Source organism: Panthera onca, chromosome A3 (assembly GCF_046562875.1).
Source record: "Panthera onca isolate mPanOnc1 chromosome A3, mPanOnc1 haplotype 2, whole genome shotgun sequence".
Lineage (NCBI taxonomy): Eukaryota > Metazoa > Chordata > Mammalia > Carnivora > Felidae > Panthera > Panthera onca.
In genome coordinates, this window is record NC_138341.1 from 130,210,128 (window position 1) to 130,235,232 (window position 25,105).

Consider the following 25,105-nt stretch of genomic DNA (forward strand, 5'->3'; position numbering starts at 1 on the left):
AGCTAAGGCAAGTGTACAGACAGCTAACCCACAGGCAGCAGAACCCCAGCCAAGGTCAGTGGACAGATAGCCAGCCTTTCCCCACACATGCGACTGAGCCCTGCCGAGATCAACACAGTGTCCAGTCCACCGGCTAGACCTGAAGTCCGTAAGCAATGAACGCTTATTACAATACGCCACTGAGGTTTTGTAGCGGTTGTTACACAGCATCATTGTATCGATAGCTGACTGATACACTCGCCCAAAGGAAAACGCACACGCTTGGGTAAGTTACCTACTCTGCTGGGTTCTTCCATGAACCTGTGCCCATGCTGAGCGAATCCGAGCATACTTCAAAAAGGATGGAAGTAATACGGAAGCTATGCAGAAATGGATTAAAGTGCATTGTTTATATTTGTATCTCTATTTCATTTAGCTCACCTCCTCAACCAAATACCTTAGAAGTGAAGAAGGTAGAAAGCCACACAAAGATATACACGAGGTTATAAACTCCACGTTCTTCCCTGCTGGACTGAGCAGAGGCGTTTCTGGGTAGATGAAAAGCAAACCCACGAACGGTGCAATGACCACCCGTCCCCAGGTCGCTTACTGCGCTTGTGACTCGAGGCTCTGGGGTGCTTCTGACTCAGGTCACAGGCAGTTACGAGTGCAGCGTGAGAGGCAGCGGGAGGGACCTACCTGTGTGGGACCGCAGGTGCACGGTGAGCTGGCTGGAGTTGCGGCTGGCGTAGGGGCAGATCTGGCATTTGAAGGGCCGCTCGTCCGAGTGTATCCGCAGGTGCTTGTTGAGGCTGCTGCTGTCGGCTGCAGCGTAGTCGCACGTCTTACACTTGTAGGGCTTCACGCCCGTGTGGCAGCGCATGTGGGTCTTCAGCTTATCCTTCCGGCTAAAGCACTTGCCGCAGACTTCACACTTGTGGGGCTTGTCTCCTTCAGACACACACACACACACACACACACACACACACACACACACACACACAGATGGCATCAGAAAACGATACTGAAAAGGAAACAGGCTTATTTCCCACTGCCTTACGAGAAGAGGAATACGCAATCAGCGAAGAACATTCAGGAAAGCCCCAGAGCTACGCAGAACACGGGCAAAAGAGCTGCCCAACACGTCAGGAGAGGGGGAGTTCCTTCGGGTTTGCCTACTGGCATTTTCTAATTTCTCCTACATCGAAAAGAGTTCCTTGTTAGTTAAGCACAGAAGGCGACTCAAGTTGTTAAAGTACGGCTCAGTAAAACAAGACGCTGTTCTCACGGAGGTCTCGCTCCATTCCGTCCTGTTCCCTTTTCTTCACGGACACGCCCCAGCACGCGGAGGCTCACGTTTTAGGGGCGCTCCTGGCCAAGCAGCTCAAGGCTGCATTTCTCAGCCTCTCCCGCAGCGAGGCGTGATTCGGCAGCAGAGTCCCCCTCGCTGATGTCGCAGAGGAGGTAAAGGCGTCCCTTTTGTAAAAGGACACTGCTTGCCTTTTACTGTTTGCTTTCCGCCCTTCCTGCCGGCTGTTTCCAAGACCGGGGGGGGGGGGGGGGGGGGGAAGGTGAACGGCAGGTGCGGTCAGCAGGTGTGTGGATGGTGTCATGGGACACAACGCACCATAATGGTGTAGAAGGAAGCGAGGTCCTCGGATGATCGTAGGACAGAGCCGCCTGCCTGCCCTAGACCACCTGCCTTACCTCCGGACAGTTATGTGACAGACCCACAAACCCCCACCGCGTACGAGCCGCTGTTTGGGTTTCTCTGTGACAGCAGCCTAACCTGTCCTCACTAAGCACAGGCCAACTTACCACCCATGAACAGCTGCTAACTTTTCGATGGAGGTCTCTGCAACTATCTACGTGCGTCTGTGTGCGTATCAGGCACAAAAAACTTCTCGGCTGACGTCAACTCGAATACTGTTTCCGAGGCACCGGGCCTCTCAGTGACTTTCCTCAATCCTGTCAGCAACCGGGATTAGAACCCACGACGTTCTTGCTTTCTGAGCCAAATGCAATAGTGCCTCCCCACTGACTACTTTCTGGCACTGGAAATAATTTCGAACGTCTCGTCACATCATTAAATAGCCACAACACAATTCTGAAAGCTGACGTAGTTGACTGTATGGATGGAGCGTAAATTATTGAACCAATTCCCTACCTGGCCACTGAAACCAGTGAGGTAGGCATCTACTACCTTTATGGACAGATGACCACTATTGAATGGTGTTTTCCACTGCAATTTGCAGTGATGGTTTGGATGATATTAACTTCATAAAGGATGCGAAAAGTAGATTTGGTGTGTTTTTAGCCCCCGTACAGGGATGCCAAAATTTAAGAATATGACACAGGAGACTATTAAGACTGGTGACTTTGGGTCTATATGGGATAAGGAAGTGGGTGGTGAAGTCAGGATCTCCCCTTTTTACTTTATGTATTAAATGTGACTTTTGGCCAAATTCTAAGTAGCCAACTGTTAAAATCAATCATCGGCCAAAGCCGATCACTGTTGTCTTACAGCAAACATCTGGGGTTTAAGAATACATCTAAAAGGGTATGAAAGAGGGGCACCTGGGTGGCTCAGTCGGTTAAGCCTCTGACTTCGGCTCAGGTCACGATCTCGCGGTCCGTGGGTTCGAGCCCCACGTCGGGCTCTGTGCTGACAGCTCAGAGCCTGGAGCCTGTTTCCGATTCTGTGTCTCCCTCTCTCTCTGCCCCTCCCCCGTTCATGCTCTGTCTCTCTCTGTCTCAAAAATAAATAAACGTTAAAAAAAAAAAAAATCCAAATGATGTGACACCATGAGGTTGGGGAGAATATGACGATGACCCCACTGCACCAAGGCAGTCATTGGCCATGGCCAACAAATTTCAGAAATAACTGCTGGATATTTCATCTTCCAAAGGCTGAGGCTAAATGGCAGACTTGGGGCAACTAGGGACGCCCCAGCTACATTTCAGCGTATCCCTGTCTTACACACATTGACACTTTCCGTGTTCATACTGTATCATTTGAATCATGAGTATCTAATACTTTGTTAAAAATAGTCTAAATGCAGTTCCTTCTCCATCCAGAAAAACTGGGAGACATAAAAATGTATATTAAAGAAAATTAAAATCACCAGAAATAATCACGTTTTTCTTTTTCCGTGCATCACTCTTTTCCTCTCCTTTTGCTTTGTTTTTAAAGTAATCTCTACGCCAACGTGGGGCTCGAACCCACGACCTCAAGATCAAGAGTCACAAGTCACATGCTCCACCGACTGAGCCAGCTAGGTGCCCCATCAATCTTTCCTTCCCTCTTTTTTTAAAAAAAGTATTTATGAATTCAATTTCACCTTCAAAATGGCAAAAATAGCACACATACACCCTGTGTCCAGTGATATGACGTAAACATAAAAATATTTACTATCCTTCCCTCTCTATCAGTCGTTATGCACACACACACACACACACACACACACACACACACACACACACGCAGATTTATAGGATCATCTCAAAATGAGAAGAATATGTACATTTAAATTTTAATTAATTCTGGCTGATTAATCATCAAAAATGCAGTTCACATTTCCACTAGCTAAGCTTGCTCATATCTGTTCCAGCACTGGATTTTATTGCTTCAAACATTTTCTGCCAAAACCATGGGCGGAAATAGCATCTTATTTTTATTTAATTTGTATTTGTATTCCTGTGACGACCAGTGAGGTTCTGTGTCCTATCACATGTCTGACTCGTCTGGATCCCCGGCTCCTGGCACACAATACACGTCCCGGGCGTACGAGCCGAAGAAATGTTACTTACCAGTGTGAATTTTTAAATGACGCTCCATGTCCTTCATGCCGTAGGCAGTCTTGAATTGGCAACCTTATAAAGGCAAGAAAAGATTAATTACAAAGGGGAACATAGTAACTTAAGGGTGGAGAAGGCTGGCAGAAACTTCCTTAACCAGGTGATGAAAGTTAACCCCACAGTACACAGGACAAACAGGTATCACGTGCCTCCTGATACGATGCACCGAGAAGGACATGTATCACTTCTGTGCTTCCTGTCCGAACTGCAGAGCTCCAATCTGATCGTGCAGAAATATCAGGCAAACCCACACCGAGGAGCATTTTACAAAATAACTGTACTTGGCAAAATATCAAGGCCATGGAAGACAAAACTTTAGGATTAAAGGAAACTAAAGACGGACAAAAACGCAAATCAATGGGGGATCATGATCTGGATTCTAAACCAGGGGAAAATGTTTTTCTTCTAATTTCTCATGTTACTGAGAAACTGGTAAGATCTTAATAAGGTCAGTAGTTTGATAATAGTGTGTATGAATGTTAATTTCCTGATTTTGATGATTGTACTGTGGTTATATAAAAGAATTTCCTTGGTTCTAGGAAACATAAATTGTGGTATTTAGGGGTAAAGGGACATCATGTCTGTAACTTAGTCTAAAATGGTTTTGGGGGAAAATATTTATATACAGAAAGAATGCAGAGCAAAGACAGTATGTTAACATTTGGGAAATCCAGATGAAGGGCATACGTACATTTTTTGGTACTATTTGTGCAACTTTTCTGTAAGTCTGAAATTATTCCCAAATACGAAGTTTCGCTTTGTTTTATTTTTAAAGGAAACAACAATCTTTCTGGGTGTCTTTGTAAGCTACAGCACAGGGAGAAAAATTCACAGTCCCCTGGATACTCACGAGTTTCATTTCAAAGCCCATGGCTGTAAAAGTTTAGAGTCCACATGCACAGTAACCAGGGACAGCGAGAGAGAGGTCCTATGGGATGATGTAAATGCTATGGGGCTCTGATTTTTAAGCCAAGCGCTTTGGAGCACGTCTATGTCCACTTGTCAGGGATCCACCACCGAGGGCCCTGGAATCCGTGAATGTCACATCCTTTACGCAAGCGGGACCCAAGGCTGCCTTTACCTGGATAGCAACAGTTAAGCCTTTTCTGAGCAGGTGGGGCTGTGGGCTTTTTGGCACGTGACTTGGCAGGGAGAGAGATGACAGTGGCTGTCTGGTTTTCATTGCTTTCCGTGGGCAGATAAGTTTGATAGCCATGTTCAAACACAAATTCTGGAGCTGAAACTGAAAGATACGATGGATGTTAGCTCTCATCATATGAATACCCGACAGCTCTTCCCTTTGCCTACCCTCCTCCACAGAGAGTGAACAGGTGAAATTGCTTTCCCAGTTTCCTTTGCTGTCTAGGACTGATCCTGTGACCCTTTTCTAGCCAGTGAGGCACCAGAGAACATCTGTTGAGGGGCTTCTGGGAGAGATTTTCTTCCTGATTTAAAAATAAAAAAAGAGGCAGTCGAGGAAAGCTCATTCTTACTGTCCTGGTTGTCCCATTTTCTGTCTTGGGATGTGCTGGAGTGAGGATGTGATGCCTGGATCTGTGGCAGCCGTTCTATGACCATGAGGAAAGAGCAAGGAAATCTGACGTTGAGCCAGAACTCGGAGACTATCCAAATCTAGACTTATTAAATAAACAAGAAATGTGCCTATCATTTATACCAGGCAAGCTTTCTATTATCTCTGGCCAAATGCACTTGGTACCTTCATAAGTTTTTATCACAAAATCCTAACAAGCAATTGGACAGGAACTGATCAAAGGAATTCTGATCCAAACTACAAATACTCTCTAAAAACTCAAGTATTCCAAAAACAAACAAACAGACAAAAACCAAAAAAAAAAACCCCAAAAAAACAAAACAAAAATCAAAAACTCCTTGTATTCTTACTGAAGTTTTCAAGGGAAAAAAAGAAACCAAACATCTTCATCATCTTGATCTTTGTTTTTATTATTATAAAGAATAAAACAGGCAGTCTCAAGTTTCTTTTCCTGCTTATAAAAACTTTTGTGACTACTTCATTAACTACAGTTATGGTTTTGGGTTTGGAAATATTTTCTTCCTTTATGACACATAATTTGTTACGTGGAGACTTGGTTTCACAGGAAGAGTCAATATGACCAGTGGCAGGTCTGTTCGTTGGGTGTATTTTTCAGGCTGAGAGGTCCTAACGATGGCAAAACCATGAACGTATGGAATGAATTATTTTCGATTTCTTTGGACGTTTGAGGAAACCCAGGCTTCTTATCTCCACCTCTTAAGGACCTTTGGCAATGACAGCATGAAGCCCAAGAACGCCTGGGTTCCAGCAGCACTTGCTATGCAAGTAAATGGTTTCACGGTTTCAACTGCAATATGCACGGGGGAGTTGAGTGGCTTTTTAAAAAATTTTTACTATTTATTTTTGAGAGACAGAGAGAGACAGAGCATGAGCGGAAGAGGAGCAGAGACACACACACACACACACACACACACACACAGAATCCCAAGCAGGCTCCAGGCTCCGAGCTGTCGGCACAGAGCCTGACGCGGGGCTCGAACCCACGAACCGCGAGATCGTGACCTGAGCCGAAGTCGGAGGCCACCCAGGTGCCCCGGAAGTTGAGTGGCTTTTGTTTAAAGTTGGCCAAAAGATTCTGACAAACCGATATCCTGTCTGCACGCCGAGTCCCTTGGATGCAGGTACCAACCACACTTGCCTCTTGTTGGAACGTTTCATTTACGCCGTGGGATTTTGCTTCCAGCGCTCTGCTCAGTTCTCAAAGCGTGGTCCTCGGCCAGCAGCCCTGGGCCCACGGCGGAGCTTGCTACCAAGGCCGATCCTCCGGTCCCGCCCCAGCCCACGGACTCAGAAACCCAGCAACCTGTGTCCTAACAAGCCACCCAGGTCGTTCTGATGCGTGGTCGAGTTTGAGAACACTCTCCATGCGCCTCAGTAACACTTAACGCAGCTTTGTCTAACTGAGGGAGTTCATCTCTCCTGGTTGTTGCTTTGCAAGAACGGCAAGAACTGTGTTGTTCCTCCAACGACATTTGCGTCATTAATATCAAATTGACCCCCTGCTACTCTTTGCGGGTATTTCTGCGTACACGGTTACTTTTCATCTTCAACCCGATTCATCATGCGACATCTTGGGAGATGTTTAAACAATGAAGCTCGATATACGTAGTCCCCCAAAATGCACACCCTTCTGCTGAGTGACAACAAGGCGTTCAACAGTGCTCAAGTTTGTTTGCAGGCTCGCAAAGACATTTGGGGTTTAAAAAAACTTTTTTTTTTTAATATTTGTCTTGAGAGAGAGCGTGAGTGGGGGGAGGGGTAGAGAGAGAGAGAGAGAGAGGGAGACACAGAACCTGAAGCAGGCTCCAGGCTCCTAGCTGTCAGCACAGAGCTGGACGCGGGGCTCGAACCCACGAGCTGTGAGATCATGACCTGAGCCGAAGTTGGACGCTTAACCAACTGAGCCACCCAGGAGCCCCTTGGTTGCCTTTTTAAAAAAACATGTTTATTTATTTATTTTGAGGGGGGGCAAGGAGCAGCAAGAGAAGGAGAAAGAAAATCCCAAGCAGGCTCTGCACGGTCAGCGCAGAGCCCGATGTGGGGCTCGATCTCATGAATCACGCGTGAGATCGTGACCCGAGCCGAAATCAAGAGTCAGTTGCTTAACGGACTGAGCCACCCAGGCACCTCAAGGTTGTCTTTTCAGCCTTGTTTCGTCTGATGCACAGAAGTTTGATGGATTTCCATTTGTCTATTTCCGCCTTTAGGCAAAATAGACAAATTGCCTGTGCTTTTGGTGTCCTGGGGGAGGCAGCAGGAAACAAAGGGAGCCAGGCACCCAGCTGCAGGGGTCATTTTGGGGTGGGTCTAATGACACATAATGAGTGAGTCATCCCAAAGTAGCTGGGTCCAAGACCAGAAGGGGTTTGCTCAAGAGCTTGGGCTCTTAAGTCTTATCTCCTTGAGCCTCAGTTTCCTCACCTGGAGAATGGGTACAATTTCTATTCCTACCTCCTAGAGCTATTGTGAAGAGTAGAAATCACGCATGGAAAACTGCTACCGCTGTTGTCATTTTTCATGGACTTATTCAGCAAATATTAAAAAAAATTCTTTTTTTTTTTTTTTTTTAAATTTTTTTTTTCAACGTTTTTTATTTATTTTTGGGACAGAGAGAGACAGAGCATGAACGGGGGAGGGGCAGAGAGAGAGGGAGACGCAGAATCGGAAACAGGCTCCAGGCTCCGAGCCATCAGCCCAGAGCCTGACGCGGGGCTCGAACTCACAGACCGCGAGATCGTGACCTGGCTGAAGTCGGACGCTTAACCGACTGCGCCACCCAGGCGCCCCTAAAAAAAATTCTTTTAATGTTTAGTAATTTTTGAGAGACAGAGACAGCATGAGTGGGGGAGGAGCAGAGAGAGAGGGAGACCCAGAATCCGAAGCAGGCTCCAGGCTCCGAGCTGTGAGCACAGAGTCCGACGCGGGGCTCGAACTCAACAGCTGCGAGATCGTGACCTGAGCCAAAGTCCGACGCTTAACCGACTGAGCCACCCAGGCGCCCCAGAGCAAATATTTCTTTAAATGTTTGTTTGTTTATTTTGAGAGAGAGTGAGAATTGTTTAACTGAGCCACCGAGGCGTCCCTCGTTTATTAAGCACCTACTGCGGGCCAGACACCGTTCTAGGCACTAGAAACACATCAGTGAGCCAAAGGGACAAAAGTCCCTGCCTTCGTGCCTGGGTGGCTCAGTCAGCCGAGCGTCCGACTCTTGATTTTGGCCTAGGTCCTCACCTCCCAGTTTGTGAGATCAAGCCGCGTGTCGGGCTCTGCGCGGATAGCATAGAGCCTGCTTGGGATTTTCTCTCTCCTTCTTTCTCCGCCCCTCCCTGCACTCAGAAAAAAATCCCTGCCTTCATGGAGCCCACACTCTAGTTGGTGCAGGCAGTAACTTACCCACACGCCATACAGCTAATACAGATATATAGCTAAACGCTATGGAGGAAGATACACAGAGAAGGGGTCCAGGGAGTCCTGGGGGGCCGTGCAGTCTCAAGTAGGGGGATCTGTGAGGGCTTCGGGGAGAAGGTGACATTTCAGAACACGGAAGCACGTAATTGTTCATAGTGCCTGTTGCAGGTGCCTGGAATTCAACACGCGAGAAAGGAGCACTGGGGTCTCCGGTTACCAATATTGCTGGAGCCTCTGGGCTGGCTTTAGAAAGGGTCCCCTGTCCCCGCCGTCCCCTCTGGCTTCTTTCTAGGAGGCCCTGGGAATAGCAGGGCCTACAGATACCCAGGGGAAGGCTTCAAGTGGCCTTGGTCACTGGGGGGGCGGCCTCAGGCCCCTTTAGGTGTCTGTGTGTGATGTGACCCAGGCGTTGAGGGGGTGTGAACAGTCCCACTGACCCGAGGCTTTCGCAAGCGGTTCAGGGCCTCGCCGCCTCCTCCTCTGGCTTGGCTATGAAAGTCAAGTCCCACGTTCAGTGAGATCCGCCCCCTGCCCCCACACCCTGCGGCAGCTGACGGCCTCACACACCTGCTTTGGGCTTTCGGTCTTGTTTCTTGTCCCTGGGGGATTTCCCCGGCTTTCTGGGTGTCCAGGCGTGCACCCGAGAGCCCGTGTGTTGTAGTTAAGTCCCGGTTTGTGGCCAGAGCACCGTGGGTGTTGGGTTACTCGGTTATGAGGCTGCTTAAAATATAAGACTGTTAGATGAGTGTTACAGAAGCCAAATGTCTCAGAGGTCACGCCCCTCAGTGTCTTAACCCGCTGGGCTCACGTGGACCAGCGGGAGCTCCTTTTCTGCACAATGGCCCTTCGGCCCTTCGGATATCTGACGGCATCGTTCACATCCTCCAGCGCTTCTGGCTTCTCCCGTCTCTCCTTCAATTTTTATTTAAAAAAATTTTTTTAACGTTTATTTATTTTTGAGACAGGGAGAGACAGAGAGGGGGGAGGGTCAGAGAGAGAGGGAGACACAGACTCTGAAACAGGCTCCAGGCTCTGAGCTGTCAGCACAGAGCCCGACGCGGGGCTTGAACTCACGAACCAGGAGATCATGACCTGAGCCAAAGTCGGACGCCCAACCGACTGAGCCACCCAGGCGCCCCTCTCCTTCAATTTTTAAAGACTCCCCTTTTTTATCTCTTTTATTTTTATTAAATTTTTTTAAATGTTTATTTATTTTTGAGAGACAGAGCGCAAGCAGGGGAGGGGCAGAGAGAGAGGAAGACCCAGAATCCGAAGCAGGCTCCAGGCTCCGAGCTGTCAGCACCAAGCCCGACGCGGGGCTCGAACTCACGAACTGTGAGATCATGACCTGAGCCGAAGTCGGACGCTTAACCGACTGAGCCACCCAGGAGCCCCTGCATTTTTAAAAATTAATTAATGGGGCGCCTGGGTGGCGCAGTCGGTTAAGCGTCCGACTTCAGCCAGGTCACGATCTCATGGTCCATGAGTTCGAGCCCCGCGTCAGGCTCTGGGCTGATGGCTCAGAGCCTGGAGCCTGTTTCTGATTCTGTGTCTCCCTCTCTCTCTGCCCCTCCCCCGTTCATGCTATGTCTCTCTCTGTCCCAAAAATAAATAAAAAACGTTGAAAAAAAAAATTAAAAAAAAAAATTAATTAATTACTTTTGAGAGAGAGAGAGACAGAGAAAGAGAGAGAGACTGCAAGTGGGGAAGGGAAAGAGAGAGAGGGAGACAGAAAATCTCAAGCAGGCTCTGCACTATCAGCACAGAGCCCGACGTGGGGCTCGAACTCACAAACTGTGAGATCAGGACCTGAGCCGAAGTCAAACACTTAAGCCACTGAGCCACCCAGGCACCCCTGTTTTTTTTTTTTTTTTTTTAAATAAAAGTAAACATTAACTGTAGAAAATCTAGGGATACAGAAAAATCACAGAGAAGAAAATAAAAACTGCCCAAGGCCGTCAACATGGCAATATACACGCGTGCATTATGTGCTCATTACATTCTGTATTTTTTTCTCTAAAGCACTAATCTCTACTGTGATGAAATAATTACTTGGGGGGCGCCTGGGTGGCTCGGTCGGTTAAGCGTCCGACTTCGGCTCAGGTCATGATCTCACGGTCCGTGAGTTCGAGCCCCACGTCGGGTTCTGTGCTGACAGCTCGGAGCCTGGAGCCTGTTTCGGATTCTGTGTCTCCCTCTCTCTCTGCCCCTCCCCTGCTCGTGCTCTGTGTCTCTCTCTGTCTCAAAAATAAATAAACGTTAAAAAAAAAAATTGAAAAAAAAATTACTTGGGAAATTATCTAATCGTGGTCCTCCCCTCCCTCTGGTTGGATGAGACACCCGAGGTCACACCTGTCCTCTCCATCTCTGTCTCCCAGCAACTAACACAGAACTTGGCAAAGGGCAGGGGCTCAAAAAATATTTGTGAATTAATGATACCTAATGGCTAACACATTCTTTGTATGTAGATTTCAAAAGTGTAAAACTGGGACATGGCTTGAATCATTTACAGTCCCCTTTTGTTAAAAAACGTCACCATTTGAAGCTGTTGGCCAGGCTATCATTCACCTAAATCACAATTTCAAATGGCTACATTCTATTCCTTCATTTTGGTTGAGCTATATCATCCATTCCCCTGTTTTTAACACTGAGTTGGCTTCTGGGTATTTATTTGTATAAATAACACCTACCCCAAATTAAAAAAAATTTTTTTCATGTTTATTTACTTTTGAGAGACAGAGCACGAGCAGGGGAAGGGCAGAGAGAGAGGGAGACACAGAATCCGAAGCAGGTTCCAGGCTCTGAGCTGTCAGCACAGAGCCCGACGAGGGGCTCGAACTCACCAACCGTGGTATCACCGCCTAAACCAAAGTCAGTCACCCAACGGACTACGCCACCCAGGCACCCCCACCCCAGATTTTTAACTGACCTCTGGATACTTTGGATACATTCCTCTAAGTTGCAGGATTGGTCAGAGTGGTATGGTCACCGTGTTCCTTGGTGATACATGATTATAAGATCCTTTCTGCAAATCTAAATCAATTTACATTCTCCCCTTCACTTTTGCTAGCACATCAGCTATTTGACAGAACAAAATGAGATCATTTTCGTTAACCCACATTTTTTTCAAACAACTGGTGAGGATGAATTCCTTTTGACATTTTTTTTTTTTTAATCCATCCCTGTACCTTCTGTAGTGAGCTCCCTGTTCATGCTATTTTTTCTTTTTTTTTTTTTTTTTTTTCTATTGAATTTCACTTTTTTCTTATTGACTTGTACATGAGCTTTACAGATTAAGGATATCGTTACATTGTCATATATTCAAATCGCTTGTACTTTTCTGTTTCTTCCAATGTTGTCCACGCGTACGATTGACATTTAGGGTTCTGGAACCAAATGCAAACTCAGAATTCATCTCCTAAGAAAAAAGGCCACTCATGCCCCTCCAAAGGGTTTTCACGCACGTCCGACGTGAGGTCCCAGCCTGACACCGCCCCGTCTCCTCTGCCGCAGCTGATTGGTCCAGCAGCAGATACCTCCAGGAGCTGAGCCAATCAGACCCGCTCGCCCGGAAGGTAGGAATTGGGACTAAGATTCCCGCAGTCTGGTGTGAACTTTCCTTTTGTGGGGGGAAAAAAGGCATAAAACCTGGGGGCAGTCATGCAGATAGCTTCTTGGGATCTTGGGATCTATCTGGGGATAGACAGATCTGGGGGATCTCTGTAAAACGCAGGTGCAATTCAGTAGTTCTTTAAAACAAGCCTTCGGGGCGCCTGGGTGGCTCAGTCGGTTAAGCATCCGACTTCGGCTCAGGTCACGATCTCGCGGTCCGTGGGTTCGAGCCCCACGTTGGGCTCTGTGCTGACAGCTCAGAGCCTGGAGCCTGTTTCAGATTCTGTGTCTCCCTCTCTCTCTGACCCTCCCCCGTTCATGCTCTGTCTCTCTCTGTCTCAAAAATAAATAAACGTTAAAAAAAAAAAAAAATTTAAAACAAGCCTTCATCGGCTGGTTCAAATTCCCAGGGCCCTTTCAGAGCCACGGAGATGTTACCGCCAGGGGAAGGGGATCTGGATATTTCCACGTTTCACCGAAGTTTCAGGGGCTTCTGAGGCACAGACACGTTTGAGAAACACTGTCATGAGGGTGTTCTAAGGGCTGGTGTGTAAGTGGTCAAGTGCACAGATTCTCTAGCCAGGTGGCTTGGATTTGCTACTTTCTGGCTCTGTCAACTTGAACAGCTATTTAACCCCTTTGTGCCTTAGCTGGTTATTGGTAACATGGGGATTAATCATTCTTCGCATCTAATTTATGGCTCATATGCAGTGCTTAGAAAAGACATGGTGAATAAGCACTCACATAAGAATTGGCTCTATTATTGTCGGATTCTTCCAGCAAATCATTATATAGTTTATCTTACTAAACCGCTCACCTGCTCAACAACCTTCAATGGCTCCCCGGTTCCTTTGGAATAAAGACCAGAGCTGAAGCATGGTTCCTTGCACATACACTCTTTGTCACTCCAGCCACTGTTACCAGATACTGCCTGGAGCGTCTCGACATCTAAAGCACCATTAGGAAATACCCCCTTCCCACCATCTTCCTCCCAAAGGCCAGTGAGTCTTTCAAGGACTATTATACATTTGATCTCATTTCCCCCCCTTGGCTTTCCCCACTGGGACCAATCTACTCCATTAACTCTTTGCACAAGGCCAGACTTGTCACCGACGGCTGGTTTTGTATGTCTTGCAACTAAATTCTCCTCCCCCGTGGGCTTGGAATTCTCCAGGGGCAGGCATCTCCATTATCTCGGCTCCCACGTCTGCTGCACAACAGTCTCACGGGACTGCCCTCCCTGGACCCTCAGGATGGGGCAGACACCAAGTCACATGCTACACGCACATTAATCTAATCCTACAGCTGCCCTTTCCCGTGTCCCTTCCAGAACTGTTTTATTGAGGGTCTCCGGTGTGCCAGGTCTGGTGCTGAGGGGGCAGGAAAGCAAGACGATTAGGTCCCTGCGGGCAGGGAGATCTACAATCCAGTAAACAAGAAATTAAACCACTGATTGGGGGCCCACGGGCCAAACTGAGCCTTCGGATTCTCTTTCAAGGCTTCCAAAACCAGCTAGGTGGGCTGGACCTTCCCTGTATCAATGTCCTCTGGCCAGAGACACTAGGGACATGCCTGTGGCTGAGTAAGTCTGTCACTCATTGCGGCAGGAAAGAGTCATTCCACGAGAGCCACGGGGCATCTCAGTAACCGGTGGCTACAAAGGACTTCTAACTGGTTTGGGGCTCATGTTAAGTGAGGTTTGGGGAGGCCTGAGGAAGCCGGCCTGCAAGCCGTCAGAAAGTGGGGAAAAGCCTAGGATTTGGTATCTTAGTTAAGACTGAGGAGGAGAAAAGGCTCACCTGTAATAGGCAGAGAAGCAGCTGTCACCCCCATGCGTGGGGGAGGGGATGTCGGGTATCTGGCGTCTCAGGAGGGAGCGGTCTAGTTGTGGTCCTGTCCCACCATGGTCCCAGAGCGGCCCAGCTCATGCTGGCCTTCTGGGAACTGTTTCCCAGGAGAACAGAGGACAGGGGACCAGCACAGCCTGCCTGATAGAGCCAGCCCACCTCCTAGTCATACCAAGAGGAAGCTGGTGCCGGTTCCTGGCTATCAGGAAGCTTTCCTTTCCCAGCTGGTGGTCCCCAGGCCCTCCCACTCCCCATCGTGGCATATCTGCTCCTGAATTCACCGTCTCCGCCTGCCCTGTGACAGCATCTGAACCCACTTCTCCAGCTAACTAAAGACTGCTTATCCCCAAATTGCTAGTGAATCACAAGCGAGATAAATAAGTGCCGGGTGGGGAAGCGGTAAAACACGTAACCTCGGGGGTGTGGGGAGTGAGAAATCACGGAGAGCTTCTAGGTGGAGGTGACCTTTAGCGTGGGACCCAAAGGGTAGGAATTAACTAGAAGGGGAGAGAAAGAAAGATCCTTCTGGGTCAAGAGATCGATTCAACTACTCTTGGCTGGGGGCTTGTCATGGGCCGGGCCCTGCAGCCGCATTTTCTGTGCTGTTTCATTGCATTTTCACAGCCCTCGGATGTGGTTAAGTACGAGGGGCTAACACTGACAGCTCTAAGCGTCTTCCATGGGGGAGGCCTGGCTAGAACCCTCTGAGGTGAGTACCGGCATGTTATATAGCTGGGGAAACAGACAGTGAGATCCTGTTACCTGCCCAAGGTTACCTGACCGCAGGTGGGGGCGGCTGGGAATCGAACTCAAGGCAATCGGACCCAGACTCTTTAACCATCAAACCCCGTGGCCTTTCTATCTATTCTTATCCCCACTTCGAAAACAAGACACCAGGAGCTCCTATAATTTGCCATGGTCACGGCCGGGATTCCAACTCAGGGGCCTAACTCCTAAGCCCCGTGATTTTTAGAGTCTTAGAAAATGTATGTGGGCTGCTCACTATTTTTTTCACCAGCATCAATATCTACTATTACTGCACCTGTAGAAAAGTTCTTTAGCCAAACGCCAGACAAAAGGCAGCTTTCGAAGCAGGCAGAGAATCAAGTTTACTTTACATCCACCTACTACTAGGATTCTCTTTTAGATTCAACTATATTATTGGACAGAGAAGGGACGGAGATGAGTTGAGCGATCTGGCAAGGTTTGGCTTTAGTCAACGACTGGGAGGCACAAACAAGTTTGGACAGTGTCTGCGTGAGAATATCTGGAGAAATCTGCCTGCCGGGGGTCAGACCGTGGCCTCGAGCAGCGAGGGACTCTCCAACTTGGCCGAGACGTGGAATCCCTTAGGAGCTTGTTAAAAATACAGATGCCTGAGCCTCGGCCCCAGAGACTCGGCTGCAGGAGGTGGGGCCCGGGCATCGGTATCTTTAACAAGCTCCCCAGAGACTCTGGTCCATGGGAGGGTCTCGGAACTGCCACTAAATGGAACAGGGAAGCCCAAGCTTTCGGGGAGTCAGGCCCAGAAGACCAAACGAAACAGTGTGGAAGAAGGGGGGAGAAGGCAGGCTTCCGGTTGTTGTGTGGCACAGAAGCAGGAATGATTAAAAGACTGCAGATCTCACGTCCATTCGCCACCTGTTCATAACGGCGGTGGTTTACTGAGCCCAATGACTCCGTCCCAGACCCTTTATGTGGATTATCACAGAGTCCTCCAATAACACAATGATTACTAGGTATTAGGCACCTAATTCTATTACCTAACAGCATTAGGTGTCACCGTAACCTCTTTTTGCACACGAGGAATATTAAGCAGAGAGCAGAGAGCAGCTTGCCCGTGGTCTAGGGCTGGTGGGTGGCAGACAGGGGTGCAAGCCTGGCAGTCTGTCTCTGGAGCTCGGAGCTCCCTGCAGCGCCGTGAGCTGGGCACACAGGGGTCTCCAGGCCCAGCCTGAACGTACGGGGTGGCCGGCACAACCCAGGCATGGCCAGCGTGAGGGATGGCAGGGTAGTAGAAATGCCAAGGAAGGGTAAGCGTCCTTGAGCAAAGACACAGGACACAAGAAGGAGCAGGTTTGTGGGTGCGCGATCAGCCTCACGACGGACGGGAGACTGGGGCAGCTGGTCATTCCCTGAGCAAAGGCTGGTGCTGGGGATCCGGTGGTGGACGGGAGGGGTGCTGCCCTTGACCTCACGGTGCCCATGGCTCAGTGACGGGACAGACCTGAAGTTTGTTCCCCAGATATTCATTTAATTACAGGGACCTGGCCTGGCTCGGGGGAACAGCGTGTGTGTGTGATGTTCGAGACGGGATCTCCGAGGAGATGCCTTTAAGCTCTGCTCTGACGTCTGCGTAAGAAGGAGTCCCACGCAGAGGGAACAACACGGTACGAACCCGCCAAGGCAAGGAAACGGGGTTCATTGGAAAACAGAGGACTTCGGCTGGGCTGCCGCCAGAGTGAAGGGGGTGTCCTGAGATGAAACCAGATCCTCTGTGTGGACGGTCATGCCAGGTAAAGGCAGGAAAAGTATTTCAGGCCCGGGGAACAGCCCGAGGAAAGGCTCAGAACCCAGAAAGGGGCAATGGCCACAAGTAAAAGCCTCCTGAACCCGAGGCATTGTTCTACAGGCTTCGTACCCAGTGTGTGGGGTGATGGGAGTTTGACTGCGAGGACAGTGAACAGGGACAGGGCTGCTGGGGTAAAGGCCAAAATGTGTAAGTCCTGGGACTGTCCCGAACTTGTGGTGGCCGCTGGCCGTGTCTCCTCCCCACTTACAGCTTCCCTTGGACCAGCAGTAAAATCAGAAGGTTGCCCCCTTAAGGCTTGTGAGTGATCAGATCATTATATTTCAGCGTTTTAAAAACTCAGCAGAGGGGCACCTGGGTGGCTCAGTCGGTTAAGCGTTGGCCTTCGGCTCAGGTCATGATCTTGCAGGTGACAAGTTCAAGCCCCGCATCCGGGTCTCTGCTGTCCGCGTAGAACCCACTTCAGATCCTCTGTTGCCCTCTCTCTCCCCCTCCCCCACTCGTGCTCACTCTCTCTCACTCAAAAACAAATACACTTTGGGAAAAAAAAAACTCAGCAGAAACATTCTTCTGGATGCGTTAAGAAGACAACCACAAAACTTTGCTTATTGCCAAAAAAATGGAAACACCAACACAGGACAGAATCAGCAAGGTGCAGGTTGGTGGCCCGCCCCCGGTCAGACGTTCTCTCCACTCCTCAGCTCCAGGCTAACCACCTGCTGAACAGTGTCGGAGAAAGGCTAGAAGCCTGCAGACTCCGTCAAGCTTATAGATGTATTTTGTTTGGCCAACAAAGTTTGAAAATGTAGGACATTTTATATTTTTCAGCCTCTCTGAAGAACCCAAATATCTAAGTGACCGGATCCAAAGGGCAGCTGTACCTTTGGATGAGTCGCACATGGTTTTTCTCTATGCTTGTTCTCTACCACAGTCCCCCCTCCCACCCCAGCAGTGCCCGTCACCTGACGTACAGCTTCTATCATTAACATTACCTACCTCATTCCTCTTCTAGAAGCCTGCCTTGAATACTATGCATGTATGCATATGTATGTGTATTTTTTTTTTTTTTTTTTACACTTACCCTGGGAATCTATGTCCATACAAAGATCTAGCTCCCCTTTTCAAGGCTAAGTCATACTTCATTGTCCAGTTGTCCAAATCTCTGATGCCTACTTATCTCATCGTCTCTTGATGTATACATGTATATATACAAAGGTTCCACTTTCTTTCTTTTAATGTTTATTTTTTTATTTAGAGAGACATGGGAAGGGCAGGGAGAGAGAGGATCCCAAGCAGGCTGCATGGTCGGTGTAGAGCCCGACTCGGGGCTTGAACTCACGAACCTCGAGATCGTGACCTGGGCCGAAATCCACAGTCAGACGTTCAACTGACTGAGCCACCCAGGCACCCCTAAAGGTTCCACTTTCTTGACCGTATATACCGTAAATGAATAAAATTTTACAGGATACATAGGTTTATAAAATTTTACGGGATAAATACCGCGAAGTGGACTTACTGGGTAAATGTGTTAATGCACATTTTAAAATTTGAAAGATTTTAAGTTTAAAAGATATCACAAAATTGCCCAGGTTATATGAGTTTACATCCCGGGAAAATGGAAGCCGTTTCCTGTCCGAAGTCTTTTCCCTTACATTTCTTTAATGACTAAGGTGACAGAGCATCCTTTCATGTTTGGTGGCCCTTCGTATATCATCTGTTGCCCTTTGCTGACTTTTCCATTTGGTTCTTTTTCTCTACTTTTATTGATTTTAGGAGTTCTGTCTACGGCCATACCACCCTGAACGCGCCCGATCTCGTCTGATTTTAGGAGTTCTTTGTATATGAAGGACATTAGGCCTTGGCCATCGATGCTGCAGTTCCCCCCCCCCCCCCCCGCCCCCAATTGTGGGTCTTTAATTTTATACATTGTTTTTACTTTGGAAAAATTGTAACTTTATTTGTAGCCACACACACGATTCTTTTCCTTTTGCTAGAGGATTTAAGTGTATTTATTTTGAGAGAGAGAGGCAGAGAGAGAATCCCAAGCAGGCTACACACTATGAGCACAGAGCCCAAAACGGGGCTCGAACTCTTGGAGTCATGAGATCGTGACCTGAGCCGAAACCAAGAATCGGGCACTTCACCGAATAAGCCACTCAGGCACCCCTATGTATATATACATATATACATATACATACATATATATACATATACACATATATATGTATATGTGTATATACACATACACACATATATATACATATATACACATATATACGTATATGTGTATATGTATATATATGTGTGTATATGTATATATGTATATATACATACACACACATATACATATACATACATATATACATATACATACATATACATATATATGTGTATATGTATATATGTATATATATGTATGTATATACATATACATACATATATATACATATACATATGTATATACATATACATGTATGTGTATGTATGTATATGTATATGTTTTGTTTATATATATATATAGTATTTTTCAAGTCTTTATTTTTAAGTAATTTCTATACCCAATGTGGGGCTCAAATTCACAGCCCCGAGATCAAGAGTTGCATGTTATACCAACTGAGCCAGCCAGGCGCCTCACAGATTTGAATTTAAAAACCTGAATGCTTTTAACTAAGGAATTACATTCTTTATTTCCCCACAGGATCCAGCAGTGTTTGTACTGTGTCCTCATAAATGGGTGACTTCATGTTTTTAAAGTTGTCTGTCTAGTCCCTTGAGACAGATTATAGAGGTATAAGTAGAGATATATGTTTGTGCACGAGTGTTTTTATGTGAGTGTGTATGTGTGTGTATATATTTACTCTAGAACTTTGATGGTTTCGTTGTGAAATGAAACCATTTCAATTTTGGATCTATCTGCAATTTTTTCGAAGCGGGCTTCAAGCTCAGCGTGGAGCCCAGTGCGGGGCTTGAACTCACGACCCTGAGATCAAGACCTGAGCTGCGACCAAGAGTCGGTTGCTTAACTGACTGAGCCCCCGGGGGGGGGGCTCTGCAATTTATTTTTGGTGGAGTAAATGAACACAACCAAGAACTAGGACGAACTTTTCTATCTTTCTGGCAGGCAGCACAGGGGAGGGTGGACGTCAATGCCTGCTGGTAGATTCAAAACAAACCTATGTTGCTTGTCCCTTTATAAAAATGAAGCAAATTCTGGGATGACACACATGGTCCCACCACCCAAAACAACTGCCTTTTTCCCATGCAACGTATTTCCTGCAAGTATTTTTGTTTCCTTAGTATGTACAGGTTTTTGTTTCAGAAATCTGTTTTTTGCCTGTTTCAACATGTGACAGCATCTCTAACTGCTAACGCTTGACGTTTTCACCCAGCAGTTCCCAAACCTGGCTGGGCAGCTGGCTTCCCAGCGGAGCTTGTTTAAAAAGAGTGAATGAATCCGTGGGGTGCCCGGGTGGCTCGGTCGGTTAAGCGTCCAACTGTGGCTCGGGTCATGAGTTCGAGCCCCACGTCGGGTTCTGTGTCTCCCCGTCTCTGTGCTCCTCTCATGCTCTCCCTCTCTCAAAATTAAAAATAAATAAACATTAAAGAAAAAAGAAGAAGAATCCACAACCCCACGGGGTGGACCCCGGGAATCCGCCTTTTCAATGAGTTCCACGGAGGTGCCTGGGACATAAGCAGGACGCCTCTCCCGTCCCCCCGGCCGTACCTGTGATCGTCTGGGTCTCGGAGGTGATGGTCCTGGTGGCGGCCTGAGTCTGGGCGGCAGGCACGGTTTCTTCAGACACAAACTGGACCGTGCTGGGGGCGGCCCCGGACGAGCCGGTCAGCGGGCAGCCGCTCTGCTTATGAGCCACGAAGGCATCCAGGTTGTTAAACTGCTGCTTGCAGATGCCGCAGATGTGGATGTCCGGAGTAAGTTCCACCAGCACCGTTGTGCCACCTGGAACTCCATGGGACAAAGGGAAAGTCACAGATTAGTTAAGCGGTCCATTCCAAACAGCTTCAAATCGCAACACAGACCAGACTCGCGGCAGCGAGGGCCAGTCGTTGGCGCAATGTCCGTTCTGCTCCCTTCTTTTGTCCCAGCCAGCAGCAGCGTTCCCAGACCCAACTTCCGGCTCCTGACACCTTTGGGCCGTTGCCCGTGGGGATACCGGTGGCATTTTACGCAAGAAAGTTCTTTGGTGTGCAGGGCTGCTTGCACTCTGAAGGACCAGGAGCTAGTCCTATCCCAACAAAAGGTAGTTGTACTTCCCAGTCGTCAGGAAAACCAACCCCTCCGCTTGGACGATCCTCCCGCTCCCATCCAGGAGAACTACTAGTCTAAATAATCTTGGTCCCTTACATACTCGGGAACTTCTGGGAAAATCTGGCTTTCGTGATAAAAAGGGAGTAGACATGGTTGGCACTGGTCCCCTGCTCTTCTGGCCTTGCATGCGGATGTGACGCCAGGAGCTTCTGCAGCCATGTTGTTACTATAAGGGAAATGCTAAAGTCCCTACAGATGCTCATCCTTACTTCATTGATCCCCTGAATCAACCAATCCCAGACTTTTCATTAGGCTGGGATAGTTCAGTTTGTTACCTGTAGCCAAAATTCACTCCTAACTGATAGGGGTACTGTTTCTCAACAGTCCATAATGATACCAAAAGTTAACCATAATGATACCAAAAGTTAACACCGTGTTAACATTTGCAAAGCACTTCCCACAATATCTGGCACTGTATAAGAAAGTGCTATGTAAATGTTTGCTAAATAAATACAATCAGGTACCTGGCTGGCTCAGACAGTTAAGCGTCAGACTTCGGCTTGGGTCATGATCTCACAGGTTCGTGGGTTCAAGCCCTGTGTCTGACTCTGTGCTGATGGGGTGAAGCCGGCTCGGGATCCTCTCTCCACCCCTCCCCTGCTTGTGTGAGCACACACGCATGCACACTCTCTCTCTCTCTCTCTCAGAATAAATAAAAGTTAAAAACATACAAAAAAGATACACAATGAATGAGTCTCTAATAGGACTACCTTTATTTTTATTTTTCAAATTTTCTTTGCCTCATCATAAGGAAACTCATGTTAATCACAGAAAATTGGGAAGAGAAGAAGCAGAAGGAAAATCACTCACAATCTTTCCACCTCTGGGTACCATGAACATTACAAAACATTTTCTTCCATTCATTAACGCTTAAAAATTAAGATCATAATGTACCGTTAAATCGGTCTTTTCCCCACATAACATCACATAAGCGTTATGGCTAGATCACTAAAGTTTTTATAAATCTTATTATTTAATAGCACACGATCATATGTTATCCATGCATCATAACCTCTGTACTTATAAGGTCTTTATATTATTTCTAATTTTCCTCAAGTCTAAATCCTATGAAAACTACCTTTGTGCATATGTGGTTGGTATATGTGCATCATAACTTTCTGAAAATTTATAAATATTTCCATTAGGTTCCCTTTTCCCCCAAGTTGAGCAAAGGCAAGTAACCTCTGTGTGGAAATACAATTTGGCCGACTTGCTAAAGACACCGGTGCTGGGCTGTGCTGTCACTTTTTTAATTTTATTTTACTTTTTTTAGGTTTATTTATTTATTTTGAAAGAGAGAGAAAGAGAGCACATAAACGGCAGAGGGGAAGAGAGAGTGGGAGAGCAGAGAATCCCAAGCAGGCTCCACGCTGTCCGTGCAGAGCCCGATGTGGGGCTTGAACTCACAAATCGTGAGATCAAGACCTGAGCTGAAGTCGAGATCTGGACACCCAGCCGACTGAGCCACCCAGGCACCCCTGTGTTGCCACGTTGTATAAGCCGTCTTGCAGAGTGCCGTGTGCACTTGAGTACATCAAAGTCGATGGATGGAAGAAACGAAGCCTTTTCTATTCCTCTGGAACACTGCCTCCCTGTCGCTGAGGTGCCCATGAGACTAACAGGGAAACAGGAACCAGGAAATGAAGTGATTTGCATCGATGAGGATTCCTTAATGACCGAACAAGACTGATACCCAGTATGGAAGGGTCTTAATAACAATAGCTCCAGGATGTGGCCAAGTGTACAGGTCATGACCGAGACTTCCTTAGAATTCAGACACTACGATTTACAGTGACTCGGGCTTCGTCTCTCTCGTCTGTAAAATGGGAAGTTTCTGTTGCAGAGGAAGGTGCCAAGGATTAACCGAGATCGTGCTTGTAAAAGGCCAGCACAGGGTCTCCGTCCCCGGGCAGGAGTCTGGTGGTGCACTAAGCTACCCCATTTGAATGGGAGGGTATCCCCCTCTGAAAACTTGGGACTGATAAAATATACCTAACCTCCTGCATTTGTAGTGAGAATTAACAGACCAGATAAAAAACACTGGGCACGGGCACAAGCTTTTAACAGCAACCAGAAAGAATCCCTTTATCTTCACTCCGTACTCCAAATCTGTCTCGGTATCAGAAAAATCTGGGGGTGTGTGTGTGGGGGGGTGTTGAACATGGACACATCTGAGCCCCACTTTGGAGATACTGAGTCATAATGGAGGTGGGCGCAGAAGGGGCTGGTGTTTAGAGAAATCTGGGCTTTTCACAAGTTATGCAAGGAATACCCAGCCAAGTTTGGGAGGCAATGTCTTCAAAACAGCTAAGAGAAGCGCTTACTATGCGCCCGGTATCTGCAACCCCCTGTGCCAGAGGTGGGTTCTCTAGGCTGTGTGCGTCCGAATCGTTCGGGGTAAGGCCAAGGATCCCCTCCCCCACGTCCCCCATCTCATGGGTGGGGCCCAGGGAGCTTTTTTTTCTTTTCTCTTTTTTTTAAAAATAAGCGCTCGCGCTCCCAGGTGGCTGGTTGGCGCTCAGGCTCCGGACCCCACTTTGGGAAACAATGCAGCGGGAGAAATGAGGGACGTGAATCAGGCTGCTGTCCTCGTCAGGCAAATTCAAATGAATCCCAAACTCAAAGAAAGCGACCACCGCCCCACTCCCCATTCAGATCTCCACCTTTCATGCGTAAAAGGCTTTGCAGTGCCGCGGCCAGCCCAGCCCGCCAGACCTCATGCAACCCTCGGATCCCCAGACTTCAATGATTTTTGAGCCGCCAAGGCAGAAGTTTTCCCATCAGCGTAATCGCAGTTACCCCCCAAACCCCCCAAACTCCGCCCGGAGGGGGGCGGGGAATACCCCGAGGGGGTGGCGATTGTCTGAACGGCGTGCCCTCCCCCACCGTCCCTTCGCAAGGGGTCTCGCCAGGCTGGAGAGCGCCCCCCGCCTTCCCCTGGCTTGGGTGCCCCCATCCCAAGCCCACTCCGGCGCCCCCTGCCCGGCGCGCCCGCCGCGGTGCCCGAGACGCCGGCTCCGGGCCGTCACCCCGATTTCGGGGCCCCGGGCCTGCTCGCTGCGTCGCAGACGTGCTTGGGCCCGGGCCCCGGAGCGCGCACTGGGCCCCGGAGCGCGCACTGCGCCCGGAAAAGCACTTACTTTGCACCGAGCCCGGGAAGCTCTCGCCCTCGCTGGTCGCGTTCATGGCCGCAGACTGGGAGGTCCCCGGCCGGCCGGGGTGCCAGGGTGGGGGGCGCTGATCTACATGGTGCAAGCACTTTTCCTTTTATTTTTCCACACCCCCCAGCCTTCCTTCTCCCAACTCCGCCAGGCGGGGAGGACGGATGTAAAGCAAGCTCCACTTCCGCTGCCTAGAGGGCGCTGGCCGGGCCCGGCCGCCCCAGCCTGGCTTTGCATCAGCGGCTCCCGGGGGAAGCTGCGGGCCAATCCCGATGCCCGGGCCGCGCGGCCTGGGAGCGCGGAATCCCCCGGGATCTGGACCGCGCACCAGCGTCCCGGCGGGTTGGGCGGCCGCGGGCGGCGAGGGACGCGCCCCCACCCCCGGCCGCCGCCGCCCGGCCCGAACCCCTGCGGTCTTGGCCGAGGAGTCTGGCCTCCCCGGCTCGGTCGCTTTTGCACCTGCCGCCCTGGGCGTCGCTCCCGGATCACGGGGGGCGCTTTGCAGAGGGGACCGCGTCAGGCTGCGGTTGGGGGGTGGGTGCGCGGGGCGCGGCGGGCTGGGGAGAAACCCCAGCTGAGCGTCAGCGCCCGGCAAATCAGCGAAGCGCTGGGCGGGTCCCCTGCCCAGCTAGTGAAATACCGAGGACCGTGATCACGTGGATCGTAAGAGTAACATCTGGGCTCGAACGCCCACCCCGCGGGTTCTGCGCACTGCGGGGTCCACCCCAGAGTTTCTGATTCAGTGAAGTCTGGTGGGAGGTCCGAGAACAAGCATTTCCAAGTTTCCAAGTGAAGTCCCAGTCGTTGGTG

At 48.8% G+C, this 25,105-nt stretch overlaps 1 protein-coding gene across 4 annotated transcripts in view; it reads right to left on the reverse strand.

The window, feature by feature from the left end:
• The window catches only part of ZFP64 (ZFP64 zinc finger protein), a 91,854-nt gene extending 66,955 nt beyond the window's left edge, over positions 1 to 24,899 (reverse strand). The window contains exons 1-5 of one of the 4 annotated variants that reach the window (XM_060620412.3): positions 24,275 to 24,896; positions 20,532 to 20,771; positions 4,919 to 5,080; positions 3,790 to 3,852; positions 679 to 930 (exon numbers count right to left, since the gene is read on the reverse strand). In XM_060620412.3, coding sequence (XP_060476395.1) covers positions 679 to 930; positions 3,790 to 3,852; positions 4,919 to 5,080; positions 20,532 to 20,771; positions 24,275 to 24,320 — 763 coding nt within the window. In that variant the 5' untranslated portion in view covers positions 24,321 to 24,896. Of the gene's footprint in view, positions 1 to 678; positions 931 to 3,789; positions 3,853 to 4,918; positions 5,081 to 20,531; positions 20,772 to 24,274 lie in introns of all 4 variants that reach the window. The other 3 variants (XM_060620405.3, XM_060620395.3, XM_060620421.3) reach the window with 3 other exon arrangements.
• Between the last annotated feature and the right edge of the window lie 206 nt (positions 24,900 to 25,105).